This window comes from Gopherus evgoodei, chromosome 5, assembly GCF_007399415.2.
Source record: "Gopherus evgoodei ecotype Sinaloan lineage chromosome 5, rGopEvg1_v1.p, whole genome shotgun sequence".
Lineage (NCBI taxonomy): Eukaryota > Metazoa > Chordata > Testudines > Testudinidae > Gopherus > Gopherus evgoodei.
The window spans coordinates 2,831,838-2,859,816 of NC_044326.1; the positions used below are offsets into that span (position 1 = coordinate 2,831,838).

The window sequence follows — 27,979 nt, forward strand, 5'->3', positions numbered from 1 at the left end:
TTGTAGAAGTGGAAATATGTCTGCAGGTTTTACATCTTTTGTTGCAGGATCTGATGATGAGCTTGGCAAGGTTGAGGGGTTGCTTCAAGTCCAAAAGAGGAGGTTCGGAAAAGATTTCTTTCAGGGTGTGGCTCTCTATCGAGTATGTGGTGTAATTGTTTAACGATACTCTTTATATGTTTCAGTGTGGGGTGGTAAGTAACAGCTAGGGGTATGCTTACAGAGGGTTTTTCCCCATGTTGAAGCAGGTTCTCTGGGTATTTGAGTGGCACATTCCATGATATGATCTACTTCTCTGGTGCAGTGTCCTTGTTTGGCAAAGGTGATTTTGAGTGTGTTAAGGTGTGTATTCTGGACTTTCTTCGTGGAACATATTCTGTGGTGTCTGAGTACCTGGCTGTAGTTGAATCTGTGAAGATAAGTGTGGTGATCCGTAGGTTTCTTGTATATAGTTGTTTGTAGGGTTCTGTTCTTGAAGCTGATTGTGGTATCTGGGAAGTTGATGCTAATTCGAGAGTGTTCTAGAGAGAGTTTGATGGATGGGTGGTGGTGGTTGAAGTTGTGGTTGAAATCTGTGAGGGAGTTCAGGTCGTTTATCCAGAGGATGAAAATATCACTGTTTCTGAGGTATATCTTTGGTGTTGTGGTTCGTTCAGAAATTCTTCCTCAAAGTGGCCTGTGGAGAGGTGAGAGACACAAGGTGAGTGAAGTAATGTATTTTATTGAACCAACTTCTGCCGATGAAAGAGACAAGCGTTTGAGCTACACAGAGCTCTTCTTGAGGTTTGGAAAAGGTACTGAGTGTCATAGCTAAACACAATTGTCTAAGTACCTTTCCCAGAGCTGAGGAAGAACTCCGTGTAGCTCGAAAGCTTGCGTCTCTGATCAACAGACGTTGGTTCAATAAAAGGTATTACCTCACCCACCATGTCTCTCTAATATCCTGGGCCTAACACTGCTACAACAACAGTACATACATGAAGAGGTTGGCATGTTGGATAACCATCCTAGTACCTGTGGCTGTTCCCATGGTTTGGACAAAGTGTTCGTTGTTAAACGTAAAATTGCTATGGGTGAGTATTAAATGGATGATTTTGGGGTGGGTATCTGAGGGGTGTCCATTGTCTTGTAAATATCTGACGTGAGGAGCAATGCTGTCCTTTTACATAGAATATAAGAATGGCCATACTGGGTCAGACCAAAGGTCCATCTAGCTCGGTATCCTGTCTTCCGACAGTGGCCAACACCAGATGCCCCAGAGGGAATGGGATGGTCTTAATCATGGTCTTAATAAAAACACTGGATTCATGGCTTATTACAACAATCTGTAACCCGCCATCCCCTCTTTTTTTCGTCTCATGATTGCAGAGGTGTTAATGCAGCATTTCACCTTTAATGATCTCTTAGAATATGTGGTGACTACTTTTGCTAAACAGTTTATTCCACCTTGTATTTAGCTGTGATATTCTGAGTAGCTTTCCCAGATCTAAAGAAGAGCTCTGTGCAGCTCAAAAGCTTCTCTTTCACCCACAGAAGTTGCTCCAGTGAAAGATATTACCTCACCTACCTTGTCTTTTTTTTTTTTAAAGGTAATTTAAAAAAAAAGTTGAAAAGATCCTAGAAATATCAGTACAGCTGAGGAAATAAGCCAGATGCAATAGCAACATCACTTTAGTAAACCTATGTTGGTGCTCTCAGCTAAGGAAAACAAACCTAACTAGTATTGTTACTTAGAAAGTATTGGCTTTATTTATTAATTATGCTTTCAACATAGAATAAATAAATCCATGTGCTAATTTTTTACATTTTTTTAAAGGCAATTCTTCAGCTAGATAGTCCCGACTCAGCTAAATCAATGTGCTGCTTCCTAAAACAGTACCCATATAACATGGGTGAAAATACACTGACTTGTATGCTATCACCAAGGAGAGAACTTGCAGAGGTAAGACCATTGTCTTTTTGGTTAGACAACTTTTCTTTTTTTTGCATTTGTGGGCTGTCTAGCCTTTTGCTAAATGAAAGTAAACACCAGTCTTGTTGGCACACATTACTTTGGAGTCATGAACCTCAGGTACACTGAGAGTCAAAGCCAAAGTTCTGAGTGCCTACAGCTATTAGAAAAATGTTACAACAATTAACTAATGTGCATCCTAGAATAGCATATTGAGATTACGGTACTGCTGCTTAATTTGCTCTTTTATTTTCTTCGAGTATCTTTTAAAATCAGTTTTGTTTTTATGGAATCTCTTCCCCCTATTAAAAGTAGCTTCTATCAAAGGGTTAAGAGGAAAATAATAGAAAAATGGTTAGAAGCATCTTTTCCCTACAGTTTTGAAAATACTTAGTTTTAAGGTTCACTGATCTTTTTCAGCCTGCTCCTCCTCTTCCTCCCCTAAAATACCCCAACCAACTGTTGCTTGAGCATCAGTTTGTGGGCCAGCAGCCACTTAAGTTACTTTCTTTTATAAAAACTAACTTTGAAGTATTAAACAGTGCCCACATTTATCTTTTACAAGAGAAAATTCCTGAATATGACTGAAAGCACTGCAAATTACAGCTGACGTGAAAGCTTAGCAGTTTAGGAAAGAGAAGGATCAGTGTAGAACTTAATCTTCCCCCCACTCTCCGGCTGCACATTTCCCGCTGCCTCTCTCCACCGTGTCCCCATAAGATGATTTTATTTTGGTCTTCACATTAACCTCTCTCTATTCCTCCTACCCTCCTTCCCACCCCCATTTAACAGGGGTGTAGGAATTTTTTATTGAGTCATGCAGTCCCAGTTGTTCAGTGCTGGGAGTTTGGACACAACTGTGACATCATCATAGGCTAACTGGTCACTCAGAATAAGACTTTGAATAATCCTTGTGATCAGCCAGATTCTAACTATTTAAAAACAAAATTGAGCTTTTTGGGTAGATAAGGATTCTTTTTTGAGTTGTAATCTACTTGGATCCTACCCGTTGGTGTGCATTCACCTCATGTGCACACAATCCGATTCTTTTGGCTAGTAATGTCTGGGGCCATGCCTATGCCCTATATGTCCTTGTATCTCCTGCACCTGAGGGTATAAAAGGCAGAGCAGGCCCAGTCCTTCCTTACTGCATCAGACAGCGAGACTGAACCTCTGCAGTGTCCACCTGCTTCTCTGTGCACTGTGCTGCTATTAGTGTTAATTACTTGTATTGCTAGTAAATTTAATTAAATGTTCTTCCTTGTAGGCAAGAAACAAAACTTGTTCAATCAGTTATTTAGTTCTTAGGCTGGATCCTTCCCCATTCCCTTATATGTGGGCTTGCACAATATGGCAAAAGTGAAATCCCTTGGATTCAAAACCTGCCCCTCGTGTGATGCTTCAGTGCTGCTTTGCAACAGACATTTCAATTGCCTCTTCTGTGTAGGAGAGGGATATATTCCTTAGCAATGTGCCATATGTCACTCCCACTCTAATCGGACTTGGAAAGATAGAAAGACCTGCCTAAAATTGTTCCTCATGGAGCACCCTGTGCAAGCCTGTCTGTATCCCAAAAGGAAGAACATGGCTAAACCTTGGTCCTCCGATCAGTCCCTCCCAGTGACCAGCTTGGAGAGCCAAGATTCTGTCCAGAGCTCCTGTGCTACATCAACCAACAGGCCTTGGTCATCTGTCTCCGTTCTGGCATTGATGACCTTGGACCACAGGCAAGAGAGGTATCAGAAGTACCGACTCCATCTCCATGTCAAGTAGAGTGGACATTAGAGCACGCTAGTATGCCTGAAAGAACAGCCTAAACTTTGGAGGAGGCATACTCCTTTTCCTCCTCTTTTGGTGCACAGTAGGGACTGATCTCTCCCTCCGTCCCTCCCTTTCGTGGAAATCACAGTGGGAATCTGGGAAAGTCTGCAAGGACTGGTCTGTCAAAAGGAAACGGTATAGCTGCCAGAGAACAGCTCCACTGGTCGTCTCCTCTGGGTCTGGTCTACATATGCCTAACAGCATTGACCCTACTGGCATCCTGCAGTGTGCAACCGCATTCCTGCAAGCCAGTGACTGCTGTGCCTCCTTCCAGGTTTAGATCCATTTCTGCCAAGAAGAAACATAGGCCATCCTTGCCAGGTCTTTTAGAATAGTTTGAGAGACAAGAAGAAAGCATTGAAGATCAAGTGGACAAGGGAGAACAATCCCAGCTGCAATTTCTTCATCCTCCCTGATGAGGCAATGAACCCCTCAACATCTTTGTCAGTTGTCGATTGTAAGGTGTTCCAAGACCTTATTAAATGCATGGCAGAAGCACTCAACACACTTGAGATGTTAAAGATGGTACACGAGAAATCACATAAACTGCTGGATGTTGTACTCCCTTCTGGGCCTGGCAGGCCTTGCCATGCCTACAAGCCTATAAAGGACCTGTAGCAGACTCAGCATCAATTCAAGCCACATCCATGCATGCAGACAAAAGGTTCATAAGTCCCTTCAGGAGATTCTAGTAAACTTATTCTCAGTCACTGCCATGTTCTTTTGTTTGGATTTCTGGAGAACTGCTACAGCAACAAGGGCCTCTCACATCAACACCTAGGGGGAGACATGCTAAAAAACTGGACTTACTTGCACTACATGTCTGCTAGTTTCTAAATGTGAGTAGCCAATTACCACATGTTTCTCACAAAATTTAATGATTTACTCTGGGACAAGCTATCTCAATGTGTGTACAGATTTCCTCTGGAACACTGGGAAGAGTTCAGATCTACAGTAGAACCTCAGAATTACAAACACCTTGGGAATGGAGGTTGTTTGTAACTGAAATGTTTCTAACTCTGAACAAAACATGGTTCTTTCAAAAGTTTGCATCTGAACATTGATTTAACACAGCTTTGAAACTTTACTATGCAAAAGAAGAATGCTGCTTTCCATTTATTGTTTAGTACTTTACATTTAACACAGTACTGTACTGTATTTGCTTTTTTTAAAATACACTGCCTCAAAGGGAAGTGACCAATTCAAAGACCAGTGAGACCCTCTGTTCATTGAAGGACTCCAGGCTGTCCTATTCCCTGGGTCCTGTATTTCCCAGCCCCAAGAATGAAGGAAGCATTAAGACCTAAGATCCTTCAGTCAGTGTTCCTCTGCTTAGTACAACTGCAACCTTGAGAGGACTTTAGAACCACCAAGGAAGGAGCAGAAGTTCCAGTGCAGACAATCCTTCACCCCTTCCACTGAGCATTTTCCTCCCAGCAGCAAATTTGATGCCACCACTGAGCATAGCAGAACCACTAGGATCTTTTTTTCTCCTCATTTTGGCAGACAGCTCTCGAACAACTGAATGGTTGACAATGGATCCACTGTTTTAGAGCATCTTTCACAAGTGAGGATACCCGTCAATAGACCGGTTTGCCACAGACCTGTACAAGGAAGGCTAAGTGTTCTGCTCCAGTCTGGGCTTCATGTCAGATGCCTGCCTGATCCCCTGGGAACTTATGCCCGATCCCCATGATACCCAGGATGCTGAAGAAACTAAGGTGACGTGCTGGATTAATATGATAGTCCCAGCCATGGGCCGAGCAATTCAGATATTCAGGTCTGGTGAACCTCCCACTGCAGCCTCTGGTTGGAACCTCCTGAGCCTATGGAAGAAGAGGAAAATTAGCCAAATCTGCTGATGCCACCCGAACTGACAGGTGTTTCATCTTTCTTGCCCAATGAGGCAGTTGCTCCAGCCTCTATCTCCTCTGGACAACCACAGACAATTCAAAGAGCTGCTTCAGAGAGTGGCAGAACAGCTCCAAATTGCCTTATAGGAGATCCAGGATCCACAACACACGCTCTTGGTCATCCTCTAGCCTATGGGATCCGGTCAAGTAGCACTCCCATTGAACAAGGCCATACTGGAATGAGCAAGAACTGGTATAGCATACACCAACTGCCTGTGTTCCTACCTCCAAGAGGGCAGATAAGCAGTGCTTTTTTGTGGCTAAGGAAGCTGAGTTCTTATTCTCCCACCCTGTCCTGAACTCCCGCATCATCCAAGTAGCCACAGTAAAGTCCAGACAACAGCACCCAAGGGCCACTCCTTCAGATGCATTGTAAGATGCAAATGTGCTTTCTGTAACACTTGCCCATATCTTGTTCAGCACCAGATAACATGACTTTGTTACAATACATGTTTAACCAAATTAGAGCTCAGTGCAAACAAAGAGCAGCTTCCAGCACTCTTTGGTTTCAGAGCAGCATTTTTTTCCTCCTCTATGCTTTGGACGATACAAGGGAAAAACTAGTGTCCATATAGCAGCAACAGTCTCCAACAACATGGCAACATCAGCATACAAGCACTTGGGTAGATAGGACTCAGGCGTTTTTACGACTGTTATGAAAACCTACAGGTGGTCTTGACAGTAGTGAAAACGCCTAAGCCTATATGTTTGACACAGTGGTAAAAATGTCTTGAGCCATGCCTATGTAAGTGGGTGATGCTGATGGTGTTTCACCATTTGGCGGCTGTTGTGGTATGAATACTAACTTATCTAATGTAAACACACCTATATGTGTACAGTCCATACATCTGAAGATGGCATATAGGTGTGGACATAGAATAATATTGTTGCTACATCTTCTAGCCTCATGAAAGCAAGGTATATCAACATTGTTAGCAGCAACCATGCTTAAATGAACATTCATGTTAAAACCCATTTGATATTAAAAAAAATTCCTTACGTATGATACTAGTAACACCTAAAGTTATTAAAGCTGAATGTCATCTTAAAACTGAAAATCAGTTTACTTTCATGTTCTCATGTACTAGCGCAATACCACGTCGTTTGCAATGCAGGGGAGCATCATCTATTTTTATTACATTTCTATTGATATTTTTAAAACATTTGGAAATATTTATATTAGATGTTGTAAAAAAGATGCTTTTACAACACCTACATTGTTTGGTTCTAAATTAGAACTGATATTGTCCTTTAAACATGCTTTTATCTAGCACTTTTCTAATCTAATCTATGCCTTACAATTTTCACCCCACAATCAAAAATCTGTACTTCGTAGGTGTACTTTCCCGTGCTTCAGAGTTCTGTTATGCATAGCTGGGTAGGAGAGGAAAGTGCCTGTAGTGGGTCACCTGAGTAGGGAGAGGATGAGTCCCCCTTTGTTCCTTGCTGCTTCAGATCCCAGCAACCTCTCAGTGTGCATCATCGTTCTTTGAGTTTTACAAGCTGAAAATCCTGTTTTCCACATTCTGTAGAGCGCAAGAGTGCCAGCTCTATTTCCCCATTTCATTCTTTCCTCTGAAAAGCCTCCCATAACCTTTTAATTTATTCTGAAAAACCAATAAACAAGCTATATTTTTTTTATTTCCAAGCATGATCCAGTTACAAAGTGTACAAACTGACTTTCTTTACTCTTTATTACTAAAATCTGGTGTTGGACTGATAGGAGAGAAGTGATAATACTGAAATAGTATCATCTGAAAATGGGTTCCAGAACAGTTTTTCATTAGAGTATACCTGCAGTTCTTTGTAAAGGTGATATTCTATAACGCTATATTTCTACTTTGAACCAAAGCCTGTATTGCTTAAAAGGTTGTTAGAACTTTACTCCCCATCATAGCAGCTAGAGAGCTTGGATTGTTAGTGGTTTGCTTTTCAGAGGACATAGTCCTTAAATTTTAAGAAGTGAGTTTAATTATTTTAGAAACAAAATGGATTGATTATCCTCTAAGAAACAAGTGTCACATCAGTACATTTTGGAGGGCAGAGTCAAACCTTTAGCTTAGTAAAGCTGTGACATTTGCTGTATTTGGAACATACATTAGAATATCTTATTATTTAAGGATAATTTATGTCCTCTGCATATCTGTCTCTTGACAGACAAACCATGGTTGTATCAGAGGACTACATCTGTTACATTGGTGGGGATACTAAGGACCAGAAAGAGAGTGCTGCTTAGAACAGGGGAAATATGTTTGACCCCTCCCCCCCCAACATAACAAAAACTAAATGCTGAGTCGTTTCAAAGTCATCACGGCTATAAAGAGCCAGAAGACATCAGGCTAAAACACATCTTACGAAATGTGTTCTGTAATGAGAAGACCTTTTAGAATGACTTGCATTATTCACTGTCATTTGATCTTTCGGGTGTAGTTATGAATGGGCTATGTGGTGCTTTTAACTGGATGTATTGGGCATATATACTTTTTTGTGCTGTTATTTCTGAATTTCATAGATGTTCAACACTTGGTGATTTTATGTTATAGGATGAAGTTACAAAAAAAGAGCTGAAAAACCAAGAACCAAGTAAAGGAAGGTATGTTTTTCAGATATTTAAGTTAATGTCTGTATGGACTGTTCAAAAACTGGCTCTCTGTGATTGAATTAAGTAGTCTACTACACATTTCTCTCAAAAGCAAACTGTGTATAATGGGAAAAAACTGCAATTGGATTGTTTAGAGATGTGCTAGCAGTTGCCTACTGCCACTTCCTTTTTTTTTTTTTAGTTCTCTCTTTGTCCTGTGTATCAGAGACATTTACTTTCTTAACTTCCATAGAGGTTTTTTTTTAAAAAAAAATGTGTTTGCTTGAGAGTCTTGGGTCTGAATGAGCATGGAGAAATGGTGAAATCCTGGGCCTATTAAAGTCAATAATTTTGTCATTAATTTCAACTGGTCCAGGATTTCACCCATGTGCTTAAGTTATGGTGAAAGACTCTATTGCTGAAAAAGCTCTCATTGTACTTGGCTAGTAGATGTTTCCTATATTTCATCTTTCAGTGCTGTCATTTATCAAGGCACAAGATCTATTGCTTCTGTTTCCAAATGCTAAAACAAATTAGAGGAGGTGATTCAGCTTTCTAAATTTACTTAATACTTCTGTCTAATTGATATAGGCGACTAACTAGATAAATATCTAAACTAGTTTTCCATTAACTTCAGCATCAGAATCCAGAAAAAGGAAATAATTATTTTGTAATACTCCATGGAAATTTTTTTAAATGCACCTTGTATGCCTGAATGATTGTAAAACATCTAATTATGGAGTAACTATTCATTGGTTTTAGAATATAAAACATGTTTTGCAAATACTTTTTATCTCAAATGACAGCAGGTCACACTAAGTACTTCCCTGTAGGTGGAGAAAAGATTTTTTTTTTTTTGTCCTTAACATGTTTTCTGTGACTCTTATCCGCTTCTGTGTGTGTGTGTGTGTGTGTGTGTGTGTGTGTGTGTGTGTGTGTGTGTGTGTGTGTGTGTGTGTGTGTGTGTGTGTGAGAGAGATATTTAATCTACAGTGCTCTTTAATAATGGTTCAAAACTTACCATTGAATGTAAAGTTACTATAGTGTTGTGCACTATTATTCTATAGTATAGTAACATTTTATAAGACTTTATATGTAATGTCACACAGCTGCTAATGGTGTCGTATTTTCAAAGCATAGTTTCTTCATTTTCTGTGCTTCTGATGGTTCTCTCATGGTCTGCATGCTGGTTTTGAAAATAATATCAGGCTATGAATGTAAAAGAAAAGTGTATTAAGACATTCCTAAACTTACGAGTGGTGTTCAGAGCACATTGGAAGTTGGAAACATAGGGGAACTACTTTTGAGCTAGTGGTTCTGAGTCACACCAATATAGATGTTCAGGTAACCTTACTGATTCCAAATTGATGGGTTCTAGGTAGCAGCTGACCTACCAATAAGGCACAATACAGTTAATCTTATCCTTATGAGTCCCAGATACTGCACAAAGTAGTACTGTGGCTGGTGAACAAATGGACAAAATAAAGTTTTTGCTTACCAACATCACCCTGTACAGATTCCCTTTCAGCCTACGAGGCAGTTGTCTCCATGTCGGAATGATCCTTACATTCAGCTTTGTAAGCCTTTCTCACCAGGCCTGTTATCCTTTTGAGATATAATCACCATTTAAGAAGCTAAAAAGTAAGTCCCATAATATGGGAAGAGTTCTATTTTATTGTCACGCTTCCCCTCCTCCCCCCTGGAATTTTTCTGTGGAGAAGAATGGGATAGGATAACTTGGGGAGAGAAGGGGGAACAGTATTCCTGATTCCTGTGGATGTTTGAGATAATCTTTAAGAAATCTTGGAATGTTTCTTGACATTTGATCATAATCCAGCATGAAGAAATGGGCTAAAGCCATTTACCAGGCCTTCTGGCTGGGATGATAAACCACTGGCATGAATATCCCGACTGTTTCTAATAGTGAAGATGGTGGTTTCTTTCAGCAAACGTAGTTGAAACTTTTCCAGTTCCAGATTAAGATTCCAGAAGAACTGAAGACTAACCTGCAGTCTTTCTTAATCTGACTTTAAAATGGAGAATTAAGGATTTGCCTCTATTATCTTGCATCCTTTATGGCAGATGCCTGCTCTTTTTTGGGTTGCTGGAGCTGACTCTTTATTTGACCTCTATTAACTCTGATGGGCAGCTCTGAGTGAGGGTGGGTGTTTACACAAATGACTGAAGATGCAAGACTGGAGCATCAGATATTTGTGGGGTTTATCCTTTTTATGCAAAGGGAAATATCCTTCTGGTAGTGCATTATGGCACTTCCTTCCCAAAACATAGCAGGGCTTTCAAATCCTTGCACCCATTATTTTCAACCGTCTTGATATTTTTGCCTCACTCTTTCATCATTGAACTTGCATAGTTCTGCTTCCTTGCCCAGAATGTATCAGCCCAGACCATGAAAGTCCAGTTTGAATCTATCAGATTAATGTTTTTTTGGAGACCACCAAGGTACTTTTCTCCCTGACAGATCACACAGTCCTGAAGATCCACAGACTGATATCAGTTGATTTATATAGGTGATGCATGTGTGTGCACTTACAGCATTCACTGTAAGGAGTTGAAGATGCAAGTAATGTATAGTTTTGCATTATTTGCTGCTATTTAATAAACTTGCTGTTTTTTCCATTCCTAGTAGAAGCTTATGGACAGATTCTCCCCCTTTGCAGATGCTGAGCTCTGTGCAGTTTGGCCGGGGAGATGGAGCTTATCTTTGATCAAAATCTCCATGCTTCTTAAATAGACCTAGTCTTTCAGGACTCTTCTTTTGGCTGTGCACTCCATCAAGATGTCCAGATAAGTTTTTTACTACATACGAACACTAGGCAAATGTCGCGGGGAGCTACTGTATAGCAAATAGAAGGGAAATATATTTGAAATGGATCTCACTTTTGGAACATAAAAGAGTCTTTGGTATTCAGAGACCTGTCTTTCTAAGGTTGTTAAATACCAAAGTATCTTCGTTGTCACGACTGATGAGTGTTTTAATATTTGTGCCATGAGAAACAGATTAGTTTTGTTTGGTCAAAACTAATTGAAATGCTTTCACCCCAACCACCAATGTTTGGACATGACTGACTTGAAATGACTAAACTCCAATCAAATTTTTGGAAGGAGAAAATTTTATTTGAGTGGGCAAGTGAGAAAATGTTTCTAATTCCTTTATGAGATCTCCAATTACCATGAAGTAAACAATAAGGCACGGGAGAAAACTCCCAAAATTCCATGCAAGAGCTGTTCAGAAACACACAGGATCCATTACTCCAAGAGAGATTTTTTCTGCTGTACATTGGAATGCTGTGAGCCTGCCACCTTTTAGGGGGAGGACTGCAGTAGATCCCCTATCACAGATGGAAGCTGCTTGACTGCATTTTCCTGCAAGTTGTCGTCTGATTCTCTGATGCGTAATAACAACATAGGTCACAACTGTGCTTAATCTATAGTGATACTTGACCTTCTGAAACAGAACTAGCCCCACTCTTCCTATTTCTCTTCAATATATGTGGCAAAGAGGATGGTGTTAGGTGTGAAGTAAGTTTTCAAGGCACTTTGAAGTGTCCATCTTGTTGTGCTTAGGTGATGGAGATTTATTCTTTATTGATTTTTGGCTGCTTTAATTGTTTTGACTTAATGTAGTCTTTAACACATGTATCTCTTACCACATCAAAGTTGGGCCTTCGGTGTTTGATTCCGTTTGCGTCAGCTTTGAACTTTCTTGATGTCAGCATGCCAGGAGTATTAACAAAATGGCAGCCCTTCACAAAGATTCCTGTAGTTGTGCATATATTTGTTTATATACTTTGGATCTGAGAAACCATAGTAAAGATCCACATCTTGGTGCATATCCACTTATTAACCAGTTTTCTGTTTATCCCCTCTGGACTGATCATCTACATATGTTTTATCAGCTAACTAGAACATCATAATTGATTGATGTATTGGCATCTTTCCATCTAGTTTTATGTAATCTCAGGATGGCCACTTTCAGGAATCACGAAAAAGGAGGTTTAGACATCTCCAGCTACAAAGTTTCCCAAGAATGTCTATAGACAGTGCTTTCTTCAGAGAAAAAATAATGTACTTGCCTGTAACTGAATTTCTCTGAAAAGTGCTATGCTGTACCTTTGTCATCCTGGGCTTTATCATCTTGGGAGCTGACAGTAAGCTTAAACAGCAAAGTATAGCATTGCAGAAAGGAGACCCTGTCTGCGCGTGGCCTTTCCCACAATTATAACTGAGATCGTTTCAGTTGAAACTGAAACTGCTTGTTAAACTCTGAACATTTATGAGAAGTTCAGTAGGGTAGTTACTGTAGAGGATATTATCTTCAAACATCGCTCTTCAAGAGCTGAGAAATTTACCATAGTTTTAGACTATTTTTATATAGGAAAAACTAAGTTACGTTTTGTGTGTTTGTGTACACAGTTTGTCCCATGTCAGGGAATCTAAATTTAAGCTTGCTTGTCAGCTCTGAGGTCACAGGACACATCTATAGTGTATAGTACCTTCAGAGAAATCTAACTACAAGTAAGTAATGTAATTTGAATTATAAGAGCTCTTCAGTACTGAAGTGGATTAGACAAAAATTGTAAACTAATCAATTAGGTAATCAATTATTTACCTCAATAGTCTAACCATTTTAACGCTGATAGGCTAGATTTCCCAATGCTAAGCCACTAATGCATCAGGAAATCCCAACCATTGGCGTCAAGAGGTTACTGATAACTGTGGAATTCTCAACATAGTTTGATTTCTTTTGTTTTTTTTAAATACATTTAGCTCTGACTTGAAAAAAAAACCAGAGGGATCAGGAGTGGTGCAAACAGCAGCTGCTAATCCTCCAGTAGAGACTAGTGTGGCAAAGGAAGAAATCATTTCCAACTCTGTCAAAGCTGAGACTTCAACAGTGCAGATAGAAGCCTCTGAGTTGGAGCCTGAAAGAACGGTACGTGATTCTGCTACAAAACCATCGGAAGTTGAAACATCCAAGGGGGAATCTGAAGTTGCAGTTACTGGCTCAGAAACCAAACCAGCTGATGATGAATTATCCAAAGTTAAATCAGAAGAGATCCTGCTGCCTCCTTTCAACCTTCAGAAGGAAGAGGTAGTTAAAGATAACTCTGAAACAGAATTATTGGAATCTGCTATCACAACTGTAACAGAAAGAGAAACTAAAGTGAAACCTGAAGAATTGCGTGTTCCTGCCAGTGGATCATCAGAAGAGTTATCCAGTGTCGGCAAGCTAGAAGATGTGCAGTCGGACTCTGCTGTGAAACCAGCAACAGTGGAAACAGCTGAGGCTGTTTCTGAAGCAGTGCCACCTGATTCTGCTGCAGTTTCGGTGGAAATGCTGTCAGCTGAAGATATACAACCAAGCAACAAATTGGATACTCCTGTAAAAAATGCTGTTACTGGTACAGTGGAAAATAAACTTGAAATACCTGTGGCCAGTGCTGTGGTGTCTATAGAGAAGAAACCGGAAAAGTCAGTGACCAAAGTTGGGACAGCCTTGGAGAAGAAACTGGAAAAGTCAATGGCTAAGATTGGGACAGCCATGGAGAAGAAACTGGAGAAGCCTGTAGCCAGCACTGGGGTGGACACAGAGAAGAAACCCGAAAAGCCTGTGGACAATGTTATAACAGACATAGAGAACATTGAAAAAAATGTGCTTAATGAAAAGAATGAGCGAACTTTAATCAAGGCACATCAGAATAAAGGACCGGGACAAGTTAAAATAGATGAAACCAGCAAAGCAAGTGTGTCAGCTGCAGCATTTGTATCCATCAAGGAACCTACCTCTGTTGGTAAAACAATCTTAAAGGCTGTGGTGTCTATCCCTGATATATCAAAGTCAAGAGTTATGATGCGGAGAAATGAGACTTCTCTAACTAAAACAGAGGAGCAGAAAGCTTCCTCAAAACCTGAGACCAGAAGCCGATCTGCTACTGAGAAGAAACTTTCATCGAAAGAAGTGGGTCAGCCAAGAGCTACTGGCAGCAGATCAGGTCTGCCAGATAGCGTCACCAAATCTAAACTGGACATAAGTCCTGTTCTTGTAAAGGGAGGCAGTGGGAGGAGTTCATCTCAGCAAGACAAGGACTCAAGAGTGGAATCTAGGGGTAGTTCAAAGCAGTCTCAAGAGAGAGAGAGTAGATCATCCAGCATGAAGAAAGACGACAACAGCAATAAGGTGAGAAGGGCAGGAAGGCTGGTTCAATGTGACTGACCAGTAACTAACTCTGATGCTTCTCCCCGATGTTGAATATGAAACAGTAAGATTATGTTCCCCTTCCCCTTTCTATAAACTATTGAACCGATTTGGGCCAACAGACAAGTTGGAGTAGCAGGATGGCAAGCAACCAGTTGTGTACAACTCAAGTATGTAACTGGTTTGAAAATGTTACTTGGATAAAATTTCAGGAAGGTAACTTCTGTAAGCAGGTCTGTACTGAGTGTCATAACTTTATGTTCTTGGTATAGTTCTGAATGGGAAAGAAGTTTTCTCTCCTTTTGTGAGCTGATGCTTCCTTTGTCAAGTCCTAGATTATGCCACACAGGCACTGGTTGCTGAAAGGTGAACAGATAACTAAAAAAGACATTACCGGTGACTTGGTACTAGAGACTATATGCCTGGACTTATAATTGGTGGTTGGCTTAGTTCTGTACATGCCAAGCATGCAGTCAAATGCCTCTATCTGGACTATTTAAAAAGACCTTCATTAAGAGAAGAAGTTGTTTTTGACAAGATGGTTGATTGGCTAACGTGTTTCATTTAAATTTGTGTCTAATTTTGCAGATTCCTGCTGGTCGAATTAGTAAGACTTCTAAAACTGTCTCTAGTGGCAATGTAAAACCAAAAGAGGTAAGGAAGCAAACATAGCTGAACTTACAGTAGCGATTTTCTTTGAGAACAAAATGAGTTTAGCTTTATTTCTTGAGAGCTCTTGCTTAGTGGATTTTTCAGAATATTGTTCATTAGAACTTTTTATTAGTTGTCTGTAAAATATGTTCATCTTGGGGAAAAGAGAGCCTGAGTTTCCTGTTTCAGGAATATAAAAAGCTTAACTTTTTTTGAAGGGGTAATTTTTAGGTCCTAAATTTCGCCTTCTTTAAAAAGGAGCCTGTTAGGCAAATTTGAGATTTAATAGTCTATCTTAGATCTCTTACTTCCAAGTGCAGTTATGAGGCATGGGATAAGAATGACAGAGACAATCTTCCCAGGTCCTCTCTCAAATAACTGGTATAATGGAAGGGATTAAAACTAACCATAACAACAGTGCCTCTCCCATAAACAAATAATTTGTATGCTTTATGCTAGAGAGAAACAATACTTACATTCCGGATATACCTTTGGTTGAAATAAAGGATTGGTAGGGATTAGGTTTTTATAGTTTTTACAAATAGCTGAGTTGAAGAAGTCTAAACTTATGACTGTCCCTCTGTTTCATATTGTTTGGGGGTTTTGGCAGGAAGGAGGTGAGCGGGGGAAGTCACCGTTTTTCAATATTAGGTGCTTCCTTTGCTCACCATAAAGCAGATGTTGACTGACACTATTTCCAGAGCTGTGCTAAAATCACATGGTATAGATGCTGCAAATTGAAAAAGTCACAGTAAATGTGGAAAGTCAGTTACTAATCAGGAATTGATGATGTGTAGCTTTATTTTTCACCATTCTACAGCTATTTGACGCACAATATTTCTCCACTTGCAGGGGAAAAAAGAAGACACAAAACTTGCTCTAGTTAGAGATGGGTAGCCAACCACTCTCTCCTTCCCCTCCAGTCTTGGCTATATATTCCATCTGCCTTACATGATAATCTTCTTGTCCTATTTTGCTTTCTGATCGGTAGAGAGAAACTGTTTTTAGTGCTTATTGTCTGCAAAATTTGAGAAGACCACCTACAATGATTTAATTTTTGAGTTCCAAAGAAGTCATTTTAAAAAAACTTGACTGTATTCTCTTTCCTTTCTTAAAATGGCATGTGACATTGCAGGTCTGTCAGTTCTTTGTACTGGCAATTTGATTTTGCCAGGACTACCGAAAAATAAGGAATAAGTGTACAGTCGCTTTTTATATAGCTATGGTGTTTGATAGGAAAGAGAGTCAAATTGCTTTGAGCCTAAACTGTTACAGGAACAAGTTTTTACGTCTCTATTACTTTTCATTCCATGAGTTTCTTGTGTATATATTCCTGCTGATATGTATCCAGTCACATAATTGTTTTGTGCCACATGTGCAAAATAAAATGTCTTTGATTTCAGTGGGATTTGTCCATTTTAGTGTATGATACATTGGTTAACTATTGGACTTTAAAATTTCACTGTCAAATTCAAACTGAAGATACCTTTCACAACCACTGAATTCAATTGAAAAATTGCAGTTTCATGTACTGTCTTAAAATGTGGATGGCAGACATTATAGCATTGGTGCACTTTGCCTACTAAATTTATAGTTTTACATTTCACAGGAAGAAGAGCTTTTCCCATTTAACTTGGATGAGTTTGTTACTGTGGATGAGGTTGTAGAAGAGACAGACTCTCCTCTTCAAACCAGACGAAATCCCCCCCGGGGGAAAAGAAAAGACTCTGCTAAAAATAACTCTTCCTCTGAGCCTGTTGCTAAGAGGAAGAAAGGTAAAAGCTCCATAGCACATGTTGATGAGAGCGAATTATCCTTTGTCACTTTGGATGAGATTGTAGAAGAGGAGGAGATGACTGCACAACTGGTAGGAGACTCCAATTTAGAAGCAATAACAGACCCACAGAGTCTAGTTACTGTGGATGAAGTAAATGAAGAAGAGGAGCTGATTTCAGAAGCAGTAAAAGACCCACAATCACTTGTTACTTTAGATGAGATATCTGAACAGGAAGAATTTTCTTCACATGATTTACCCAAAGATGTCTCCAGTTCAGTTTCAGAGGAGCAAGATCTTCTGAAAGCAGAACCCTTGGTAACTGTGGATGAAATAGGAGAAGTTGAAGAGCTCCCTCTAAATGAGCCTTCAGATTTGAATATTGAGGAGACCTTAAAACCTAAGGAAGAGGATGATAAAAGGGCTATTGAGGATCCTGGAGACTTTATCTCTTCTCAGCTGCCTGAAGATCCTAGTACTTTAGTGACAGTAGATGAAATACAGGAAGACAGTGATGATCAGCCTCTAGTAACTTTAGATGAAGTTACTGAAGATGACGAAGACTTTTTGGCAGATTTCAACCGTTTAAAAGAGGAACTAAACTTTGTTACTGTAGATGAAGTTGGGGAGGAGGATGAAGAAGAAGAAAATACTTTTATAGGCACAAACCTGGAAGAGGAGGATATTGTTGCAATTGCAGGACCAGAAGAAATGGAAATTCTGGCAGACATAGGGCGAGAAGGGGAGGATATTTTTGCAAACTCAAAGTCAGAAGAAAAGGTGACTCTTGAAGCTGACACAAAGGAAATAGAAAATGAGACCCTTGTAGCAGATAAACAGGAGGCAGACGAGGCACTTTCAGCAAATACAGAGGAGACTGAAAAAGCTGAAACTTGGAACAAGACAAGTGAAAAAGAGATCAAAGGAGAAACTGAGAGTGAGCAGCAGTCTGCAGGTAGGAACTGATACAGTTTTATAGATGCATTTTAAAAGATGTAATTAAACAATTAACATAAAGACATTTAAAATTACGCTAAGTAGCCAGTATCTGACAGGGCAGATAACTGGATGTTGTATCAACGAAGAGAAAAAACAAACTACCTAAATAAAAGCCTAGAAGTTAAATATTATCTTTAATTACAGAGCTAAGCCTGAGCAAAGCGCATGAGTCAAATGAAATGGGGAGACAAACTAAGAACAAGCATCAGCCTCCAGGTAGGAAGTAGAACCAGAAATGGACAGAAGCATTTGTGATATACAACTGCAGACAAATTAAGGTCAAATATCTTAGAATAAGTATAAAAGGGCGAGAGCTTAGCAGGGAGAGCTTTATAAAATTTGAATAAAGTTGCAAGGAAAATGAATGACTCTCACCAATGCTAGTGCATAGTGTTGATCCAGTACTGCCAAGTTTTCTCTCACATCAGTGCTGATGCATTTCAGTTCTGATATGCAGTATCTCCTGTTTTAATTATCTTCCCCACTCCTGACCTGAAGTTAGGATATAAATATGGGTGTCCAGAAGTGAAGGATTTATAGATTAAACCATTATCCTACTTAGTCCCTGTGCAATTGATAGTCCTCTGGACATACATGACTAATGGAGAAGAAGGAAAGATGCACAATGCAGATGGGGAAAAATTGAAGAGGCCACAAATTTCATAATTACAACAGGGAACTTTTAAAACTTTAGCTTATTTTAATCAGTAGGCATCACTTTAATGCCAGTTTGGTCAATCCAAAAGGAATAATTGTATTTTTTCACATTCTATAGAAAATTGTAACAGTCACATAAGTCTGTACATGTCACAGATCTATTAGCACATATTTTCTAAACTGTTTTTAAACTCTGATTTCTAGATGAATCTAAATTAAAGACTTATCTCAGACTTACATTTGTATGAAAACATACTGCGTAATATCAGCAAAATGTGGTGAAAAATTATTTCCTTTCATCATTCTCTGGGAGAAGCACATTTACAAAGTTACATGCACATATAAAAGGCTTTTTTTAAAATTGCCAAATGCTTAAAATTTTCATTTGTAATTTTAAGGGTATTGATAAATCTGAAGAAATGCTGTTTGATACATGGTAAATGAATAAATATAATTCTTTGTTCTCTATTTATGTAGTGAAAACCCCAGGCAAAAGAGGTAGACCTAGGAAAAGACCAGTTGTTCCACTGCCTGAGACACCTATTGAAACAGAGCAAGAAAAGTGTGACAAGAACACTGAGGAGACAGCAGATAAAACAGAATTAGTGGAAAGCTCAACATCTGATTCCAACAAGGAGAAAATAGGAAAGGGAACCTTGACTACCCCAGAATCAAATAGTTTGAGTGAAGACAGTCAGACTACAACCGTTACAGATTCTGTATCTAGTTCTTTATTACCTGATCTAAATGCAAGTCTGCTGCCTGATGCAGATATAAAGCAGGAAGGCTGCAGTGAGATGCCTTCACAATCTTCTGAAAAACCTGTGAAAGGTAAGAGCTGGTGTAGAGATTTGTCATCTAGTTTGTTCATAATTTTTCATTGGAGTCTCTTCCATTTTCACCCTAAAGGGAAGTTTGTAGCTGTTTTCATAACAACATTTTGGAAACTGCTTTGTTGTTTTTTTTAATTTTTGCCCTTTCAGGTTTTTTGGCTTGGCTTAAGTGTATACTACATGGCACAACATCATAGAATTCCCATAGCTAGAATTCAGGAACACTGATGTTTACTGTTCTCAGCTTCTTCCCCTCTACAGGCCCCAAACTCCTCCAGGATTCCAGGTACAATTTGCTTCCCCCTAGTCTCTGGTCCAAAGGTCAAGTTGAACAGATTAACAGTAGAGACAGATTCTTAGGCGCACATGCTAGGATGGAAAGTTTCAAGCAATGAGGAGGTGGGCAAATTCAGTACTCATTAGTGCTTCCTCTAGTCTCCCAGCCTTTAGAAAGTTATTCCTTGATTCTGTTCTCATTCATGACAGTGTTTCTGCAGATTCACAATATGAGAGAGTGTGCCATGCCACATTGCCTATGGAACCCACTTTAAAATGCTGAACTGTTGGGGGAGCTTCAGAGTGGTAGCTCTGTTAGTCTGTATTAGCTGAAACAATGAGTCCTTATGGCTCAAATAAATTTGTTAGTCTCTAAGGTGCCACAAGGACTCCTCACTTTTCTCATTGGAGGAGTGTGCATATTAATCCTCTGTTTTGAGTATTCTAGAATCATAGAATATCAGGGTTGGAAGGGACCTCAGGAGGTCATCTAGTCCCACCCCCTGCTCAAAGCAGGACCAATTCCCAACTAAATCAGCGCAGCCAGGGCTTTGTCAAGCCGGGCCTTAAAAACCTCTAAGGAAGGAAATCCCACCACCTCCCTAGGTAACCCATTCCAATGCTTCACCACCCTCCTAGTGAAAAAGTTTTTCCTAATATCCAACCTAAACCTCCCTCACTGCAACTTGATACCATTACTCCTTGTTCTGTCACCTGCCATCACTGAGAAAAGTTTAGATCCATCCTCTTTGGAACCCCCCTTCAGATAGTTGAAAGCAGCTATCAAACCCCTCCCCCCATTCTTCTCTTCTGCAGACTAAACAATCCCAGTTCCCTCAGCCTCTCCTCATAGGTCATGTGCTCCAGCCCCCTAATCATTTTTGGGCACTACATTAGCCTTTTTCCAGTCATCCGGGACCTACCCCGATCGCCATGAGTTTTCAGAGATAATGGCCAATGACTCTGCAATCACATCCATCAACTCCTTTAGCACCCTCAGATGCAGTGCATCCAGCCCCATGGACTTGTGCTCGTCCAGCTTTTCTAAATAGTTGATTACAAGATTACAAACGCCTCCAGTTGTTACTCAAATTCAAGCTGCAAAGTCCTGCAGCTTTATATTGCTGTACATTAATGTTTGGGAACTAAGATACTCACAAAGATTTTTTTCCTCTGTTTTCTACACTAGTAAGCACAACGATGCTTCTATTCTAACTGAGGCCTTTGGGCAGAATCATAATATAATTGTTTACTGCTGATAATAACAATGCAGTCAATCATTTCCTAGGTCAGGGGAACCTATCAATCTGCATGTCTCCAGAAGCAAATGTTTTTTGGTATTACCTTAGACCAAGTTAACCAGGAAACTCTTTCCACAGACCCTTACTTTTTTTTAATGGAATCAGTGTTCTCCAGTCCAAATGAAACTAGTTGACATCTGTGCAGTATTTAAAATTCAGTACTGAGCAGCATATCTGTCAGTTACACCTGTATAACATAAGTTTGTGTTTCAGTAAACTGAAATGCACTGAGAATGTTACAACAATCTGCATGTCCTCCTAACGTTTTAATTTCTATGTTGCTACAGAAGTCAGTCTTAAGTACCTACATTGGGAACTGAAATTTGGTAATAGCGTGCTCTTCAGTCTAGCAGACAAAGGTATAATGGGATCCAGTGGCTGGAAATCAAAGCTAAACAAATTCAAACTAGAAATAAAGTGCAAATTTTTATCAGAGTAATTAACCATTGGAACAGCTTATCCAGGTATCTCACTGGAGATTTTTAAATCGAGTGGGTTTTTTTCTAAATGATGCAATCTAGTTCAGTCACAGATAGATATTGGACTTAAAGCAGGAATTAATTCAGGGAAGTGAAATCCCTGCAAGTTGCATGGGCCCTTTTTAAAGACACCATAATAGAGGCCCAACTTCAATGTATACCCCAAATTAAGAAACACAGTAAGAGAACTAAAAAAGAGCCACCATGGCTTAACAGCCATGTAAAAGAAGCAGTGAGAGATAAAAAGACTTCGTTTAAAAAGTGGAAGTCAAATCCTAGTGAGGCAAATAGAAAGGAGCACAAACACTGCCAGCTTAAGTGCAAGAGTGTAATAAGAAAAGCCAAAGAGGAGTTTGAAGAACGGCTAGCCAAAAACTCCAAAGGTAATAACAAAATGTTTTTTAAGTACATCAGAAGCAAGAAGCCTGCTAAACAACCAGTGGGGCCCCTTGACGATCGAAATACAAAAGGAGCGCTTAAAGACGATAAAGTCATTGCGGAGGAACTAAATGGATTCGTTGCTTCAGTCTTCACGGCTGAGGATGTTAGGGAGATTCCCAAACCTGAGCTGACTTTTGTAGGTGACAAATCTGAGGAACTGTCACAGACTGAAGTGTCACTAGAGGAGGTTTTGGAATTAATTGATAAACATTAACAAGTCACCGGGACCAGATGGCATTCACCCAAGAGTTCTGAAAGAACTCAGATGTGAAGTGGCGGAACTATTAACTAAGGTTTGTAACCTGTCCTTTAAATCGGCTTCGGTACCCAATGACTGGAAGTTAGTTACTGTAACACCAATATTTAAAAAGGGCTCTAGAGGTGATCCCGGCAATTACAGACCGGTAAGTCTAACGTCGGTACCGGGCAAATTAGTCGAAAACTAGTTAAGAATAAAATTGTCAGACACATAGAAAAACATAAACTGTTGAGCAATAGTCAACGTGGTTTCTGTAAAGGGAAATCATGTCTTACTAATCTATTAGAGTTCTTTAAAGGGGTCAATAAACATGTGGACAAGGGGGATCCAGTGGACATAGTGTACTTAGATTTCCAGAAAGCCTTTGACAAGGTCCCTCACCAAAGGCTCTTACGTAAATTAAGCTGTCCTGGGATAAAAGGGAAGGTCCTTTCATGGATTGAGAACTGGTTAAAAGACAGGGAACAAAGGGTAGGAATTAATGGTAAATTCTCAGAATGGAGAGGGGTAAGTAGTGGTGTTCCCCAAGGGTCAGTCCTAGGACCAATCCTATTCAGTTTATTCATAAATGATCTGGAGAAAGGGGTAACCAGTGAGGTGGCAAAGTTTGCAGATGATACTAAACTACTCAAGATAGTTAAGACCAAAGCAGATTGTGAAGAACTTCAAAAAGATCTCACAAAACTAAGTGATTGGGCAACAAAATGGCAAATGAAATTTAATGTGGATAAATGTAAAGTAATGCATATTGGAAAAAATAACCCCAACTGTACATACAATATGATGGGGGCTAATTTAGCTACAGTGAGTCAGGAAAAAGATCTTGGCGTCATCGTGGATAGTTCTCTGAAGATGTCCACGCAGTGCGCACAGGCGGTCAAAAAAGCAAACGGGATGTTAGGAATCATTAAAAAGGGGATAGAGATTAAGACTGAGAATATATTATTGCTCTTATATAAATTGATGGTACCCCCACATCTCGAATACTGTGCACAGATGTGGTCTCCTCATCTCAAAAAAGATATTCTAACACTAGAAAAGGTTCAGAAAAGGACAACTAAAATGATTAGGGGTTTGGAGAGGGTTCCTTATGAGGAAAGATTAAAGAGGCTAGGCCTCTTCAGCTTGGAAAAGAGGAGACTAAGAGGGGATCTGGTAGAGGTCTATAAAATCATGAGTGATGTGGAGAAAGTGGATAAGGAAAAGTTATTTACTTATTCCCATAATACAAGAACTAGGGGTCACCAAATGAAATTAATAAGCAGCAGGTTTAAAACAAATAAAAGGAAGTTCTTCTTCACACAGCGCACAGTCAACTTGTGGAACTCCTTATCTGAGGAGGTTGTGAAGGCTAGGACTATAACAGGGTTTAAAAGGGAACTGGATAAATTCATGGTGGCTAAGTCCATAAATGGCTATTAGCCAGGCTGGGTAAGGAATGGTGTCCCTAGCCTCTGTTTGTCAGAGGATGGAGATGGATGGCAGGAGAGAGATCACTTGATCATTGCCTGTTAGGTTCACTCCCTCTGGGGCACCTGGCATTGGCCACTGTCGGTAGACAGTTACTGGGCTAGATGGACCTTTGGTCTGACCCGGTACGGCCGTTCTTATGTTCTTATGAAGTTCTGTGGCATGTGTTATAAGGGGGGGTCAGAGTTGATCACAGTGGTCCCTTCTAGCCTTGGAATCTATGAATTCTGAGCTGATGTTTCTACAAGGGAGAAACTAAGAGCAGTTCAGTGCTTCTTTTGTCTGTAATGAGCTTCATGCTGGAAAAAAGGTACTTGCAATGACACAGTGAAACATAAATGTTGAATTTCAAGTTTATCTAGTGATACGATCCCTATGTCTATTTAAAAAAAAAAAACTCTCTAGCTTGGCAAACAGTGAATGAAGCAGTAACGGTCATAGACAGGTGTTTGCTTCCCATATTAATGAAAACTATTTAAGCTGTGTACCGAATACTTTTTTGATTAGTGTAAGTCCTTGCTACAAACTCTATTTTATGGCTTTAACAGATGAATTGGGATCAGGAGATACAGAACCAGAGTCTAAACGAAGAAAAGTGGATTCCTCAGCAGATAAATTGAAGACACCAAGCACTCCAAAAGGTAAAATCTAAAATCTTGGTTTAAAGTTCTAAATCCCAATAAAACTTCATTTTAGTAACAAATATCTTAATTATAGGAACTGTGAGCACTGCTTATGCATGTTTATAAATAAAATATATGCATACATACATTGAATAATCCAATGTTTCTGATGGATGAAATACCTTTTTACACCTGAGAGAGCAAATTATTTGATTGTTCAAGGTTTATTTCTAGTGCTGTGAATGATTTGCTAAGGTGTTCTGTTCCATAAGGGTATGTCTACACTGCAGTTAGACACCCGTGGCTGACACGTGCCAGTTGACTTGGGCTAAGGAGCTATTTAGTTGTAGTGTACATGTTTGGGCTTAGGCTAGAGCCTGAGCTCTGGGACACTGGAGGGTCTACCCTGGAATTGAACAGATGTGGGATTTTAATTGCAGTGTAGACATATCCTAAGATTTAAGGCTTTTTGTATATTAAGAGTTGAGATGTCCATGTGAACTGATCTTTGTGGTGCCATAATTTTTAATTTTGTTTGCAGTGTTTTTGTAGCCATGTTGAATTACTGGATTTGGGACGCATTTACATGCACAGGGCAAAGGAATTTATTAGGAAATTTGAATTCTGACATGATGCTTGTATAAAATTGTCCATGATCTAGAGCATGCTTGCGTAATTCACGTAATGAATTGTACACTGCTACCTCGACACAACGCCACCTGATATAACGCGGTAAAGGGGGTTTTGATAACTGCTTTCAACTACCTGGAAAGGGGGTTGCAAAGAGGATGGATCTAGACTGTTCTCAGTGGTACCAGATGACAGAACAAGGAGTAATGGTCTCAAGTTGCAGTGAAGGAGGTTTAGGTTGGATATTAGGAAAAACATTTTCACCCAGAGAGTGGTGAAGCACTGAACTGGTTTCCCTAGAGAGGTGGTGGAATTTCCTTCCTTAGAGGTTTTTAAGGTCAGGCTTGACAAAGCCCTGGCTGCGCTGATTTAGTTGGGAATTGGTCCTGCTTTGAGCAAGGGGTTGGACTAGACCTCCTGAGGTCCCTTCCAACCCTGATATTCTATGATTCTAAAGCAGTGCGGCGGGAGGCAGGGCTGCGCACTCTGGTGGATCAAAGCAAGTTCAGTACAACACAGTTTCACCTATAATGCAGTAAGATTTTTTGGCTCCCAGGAACAGCGTTATATCGAGGTAGAGGTGTATTATGTTTAGGGAGAACAGTACATATAAAATGATTTAAATGATGCAAAGACTAACAAGGCACTTAATAATTACAAATTATACCTTACATCTTATGTTCCTAAAGTTCATGCTTCAGGGGGTCAGGAAAGGTTACCTCCACAAAACCACAACATATTCTTGGTTTTCTTTGATCTCTTTCCTCTGATTCATCAGACCTCGGACACTGGATGGGTAGGACTGTGCTCTGAGGTGGCACCGAGCATTCTGTCTTTCACATGCTTAGCTGGTTGAGTCTTACTATATGTGCCCAGGGTCTACATATGTGGGATCAGGAAGGAGTTTTTCCCCTGGGTCAGGTTGGCAGTGACCATGCACATTTTCCCCTTCCTTTGTTGCATGGAGTGAAGGTCACTTGCTAAGACTATCTGGATATATCTCGCTTAATTTTTCCCCATTTCCGGGGCCTTGGGAACTAATGCACCTTGGTCCCTCCTATTCTGTTCCTGTGGCACATAATGGTTTAGTCTTCTGTGGGCTGTAATACCCAAATAACTAATTTTGGTTCTTGGGGTTAGCATGCAGGTGAAGAGTTAGTGATCCCTTCCAGCTTTACCAAAAGACGGCCACCACCAGCACCACATGCACACACGCGTGTATTTTGGCTAAATTTACCTGGTAGATTTTAATTGAGAGTTGTTGATGAATTGTTTAACTTTTTTTCCCTTCTCTCTCTCTCTCTTTTTTTTTTAAGGTTTAGATTTTCTTGTTCCAAAGGCTGGCTACTTCTGTCAGATCTGCTCTCTCTTCTACGCAGGTGAAATGTCTATGAAAAATCATTGCAAGACACTGCGTCATCAGCAGAATATGGAGGTAACAATTTTTGCTTCTTTCTTTTTAAATCAAAGTAATAAAGTACCTGAGATTTTGTTCTGTGGACAGCTAATTATCTCAGGTAGTGGTTTTGCTAATCTGACCGGTTCTAGCTGAAAAGAATGGTTTGTAAACCAGTTGCAGAAAGATGCAAATTATATTGTTTTTTTCAATACCATAACATTCATGGCTATGTTCTGTAGATCAAATAAAAATTGTAGTACACTCTTGAAGTTATATTTTAAATTAAAGAAATAAAATTATTAACCCCTTAATGACCCTGATCATTGAGTTTAATGCTGAGAAATCCTATCTGTGATATCTTCCCCTCTTACGAAGGTGTGGGAGGGATATTACTTGTCTTACCATCTTTGGCAAATCTCCATAAGAGCCTAGCCTTGCAATATGTGAGTCCTCAAGGCTCCAGACTGTGATTAAAATGGCTGCACATGTAACTTAAGATACTAATTTGACAGTCAGAAAATTTAATTTAGGAGTCATTTACATCATCTCCCTGGTGGTGCAGGTGTGTGGTTTGAGAGAGTAAGAGGAGCATTGATAAGTGCATTTGACCAGCAGACCTGAAGATGAGAGAGTCTCTAGGCAAAATTAACTGGCAAACTTTGGTGGAGATTGGGTCTAGTCAATATCAGGAGTTGGTCAGATTCTGGATGTTTAGTACACGTAAATGTGCATTGTTTTTAGAACATGATGCATATCCTGCCAGAGAGAATAAAGTGTTAACCGTGGTGTCTTGTCATTGGCTACAAAGTAAGATGTTTTAAAATCTTTTTCCCCACAGAAATTCATGGCCAAGCAAAAGGATGGGGAAGATGAGGAGGAAGATGAGGGGGAAGAACTTAGTTCCAGGTGATCTCAGGAGGAGAGAAGAATTCTTTAAAACAATTTAATTTAGGGTCCAGTAAATTTTGTGTCTTTTGTTATGGTTTAATTTGTAATTTTCTTTCAGAAACAAGCTCTGATGTTGTATAAATTTGAGTTCAAGGTAGACAAAGACAGAAGAAAATGTATGGTGGTTTTGATTTCTATATCAAATCATCTGGCTTGGGAGAGAACTCTTAAGTGTTGAAATAAATGTTCTTACTGTATAGTTAACACCATGTGATTGTGTTTGGTGTAATTTCATGTTTAGCAGTTTACTACATCACTGTAGAGGATTTATGGAAGCTCTTCCAGAGATCCACATTTAGTGTTTCTTTGCAGATCTTCGCTATTGAAATTTCAATCTTCACATGTTTCATGTAGAGTTGGGTGAATTGTTTTCCGAGAACAGTAAATTGATTGAAAAAAATATTATTTGAGGCATCAATTATTTACCAGTTCGGGTCAAATTTAAATAGTTTCAGTTGAAAAAACTGCAAACAGAAATTGTGGAAATGTCAAAATGGTTCATTCTGAGTTGACATTTCTGAAACAAAATGTCTTCTCTGGTTTTTCTTCCTCAAACAAAATTCAATTTTGATTAGAAATTAACTGATATTTTTTCTTCAGATTTTTCAGTTTGGCCATGGAATGGAAAAATCTGTTTGCTCACTGTAGTTTCATGTGTTCTAAAGACCTGATCCCACACCTTTTGAAATCAATGCAGTTTTGTTCTTACGTCATTGGAGCTGGAGCTGGCCCTAGATTTACCCTGTATAATGTTTA

General features: G+C 39.6%; 1 protein-coding gene across 5 annotated transcripts in view; it reads left to right on the forward strand.

Moving 5' to 3' along the window:
• The window catches only part of ZNF638 (zinc finger protein 638), a 66,713-nt gene extending 39,085 nt beyond the window's left edge, over nucleotides 1-27,628 (forward strand). For 3 of the 5 annotated variants that reach the window (XM_030564054.1, XM_030564053.1, XM_030564052.1), the window contains exons 20-29: nucleotides 1,817-1,942; nucleotides 8,229-8,278; nucleotides 13,055-14,465; nucleotides 15,072-15,137; nucleotides 16,744-17,863; nucleotides 18,052-18,123; nucleotides 19,042-19,395; nucleotides 24,172-24,264; nucleotides 26,193-26,311; nucleotides 27,114-27,628. In XM_030564054.1, the coding sequence (XP_030419914.1) occupies nucleotides 1,817-1,942; nucleotides 8,229-8,278; nucleotides 13,055-14,465; nucleotides 15,072-15,137; nucleotides 16,744-17,863; nucleotides 18,052-18,123; nucleotides 19,042-19,395; nucleotides 24,172-24,264; nucleotides 26,193-26,311; nucleotides 27,114-27,185 (3,483 nt within the window). In that variant the 3' untranslated portion in view covers nucleotides 27,186-27,628. The remainder of the gene's footprint in view (nucleotides 1-1,816; nucleotides 1,943-8,228; nucleotides 8,279-13,054; nucleotides 14,466-15,071; nucleotides 15,138-16,743; nucleotides 17,864-18,051; nucleotides 18,124-19,041; nucleotides 19,396-24,171; nucleotides 24,265-26,192; nucleotides 26,312-27,113) is intronic. The other 2 variants (XM_030564056.1, XM_030564055.1) reach the window with 2 other exon arrangements.
• Nucleotides 27,629-27,979: the final 351 nt, after the last annotated feature.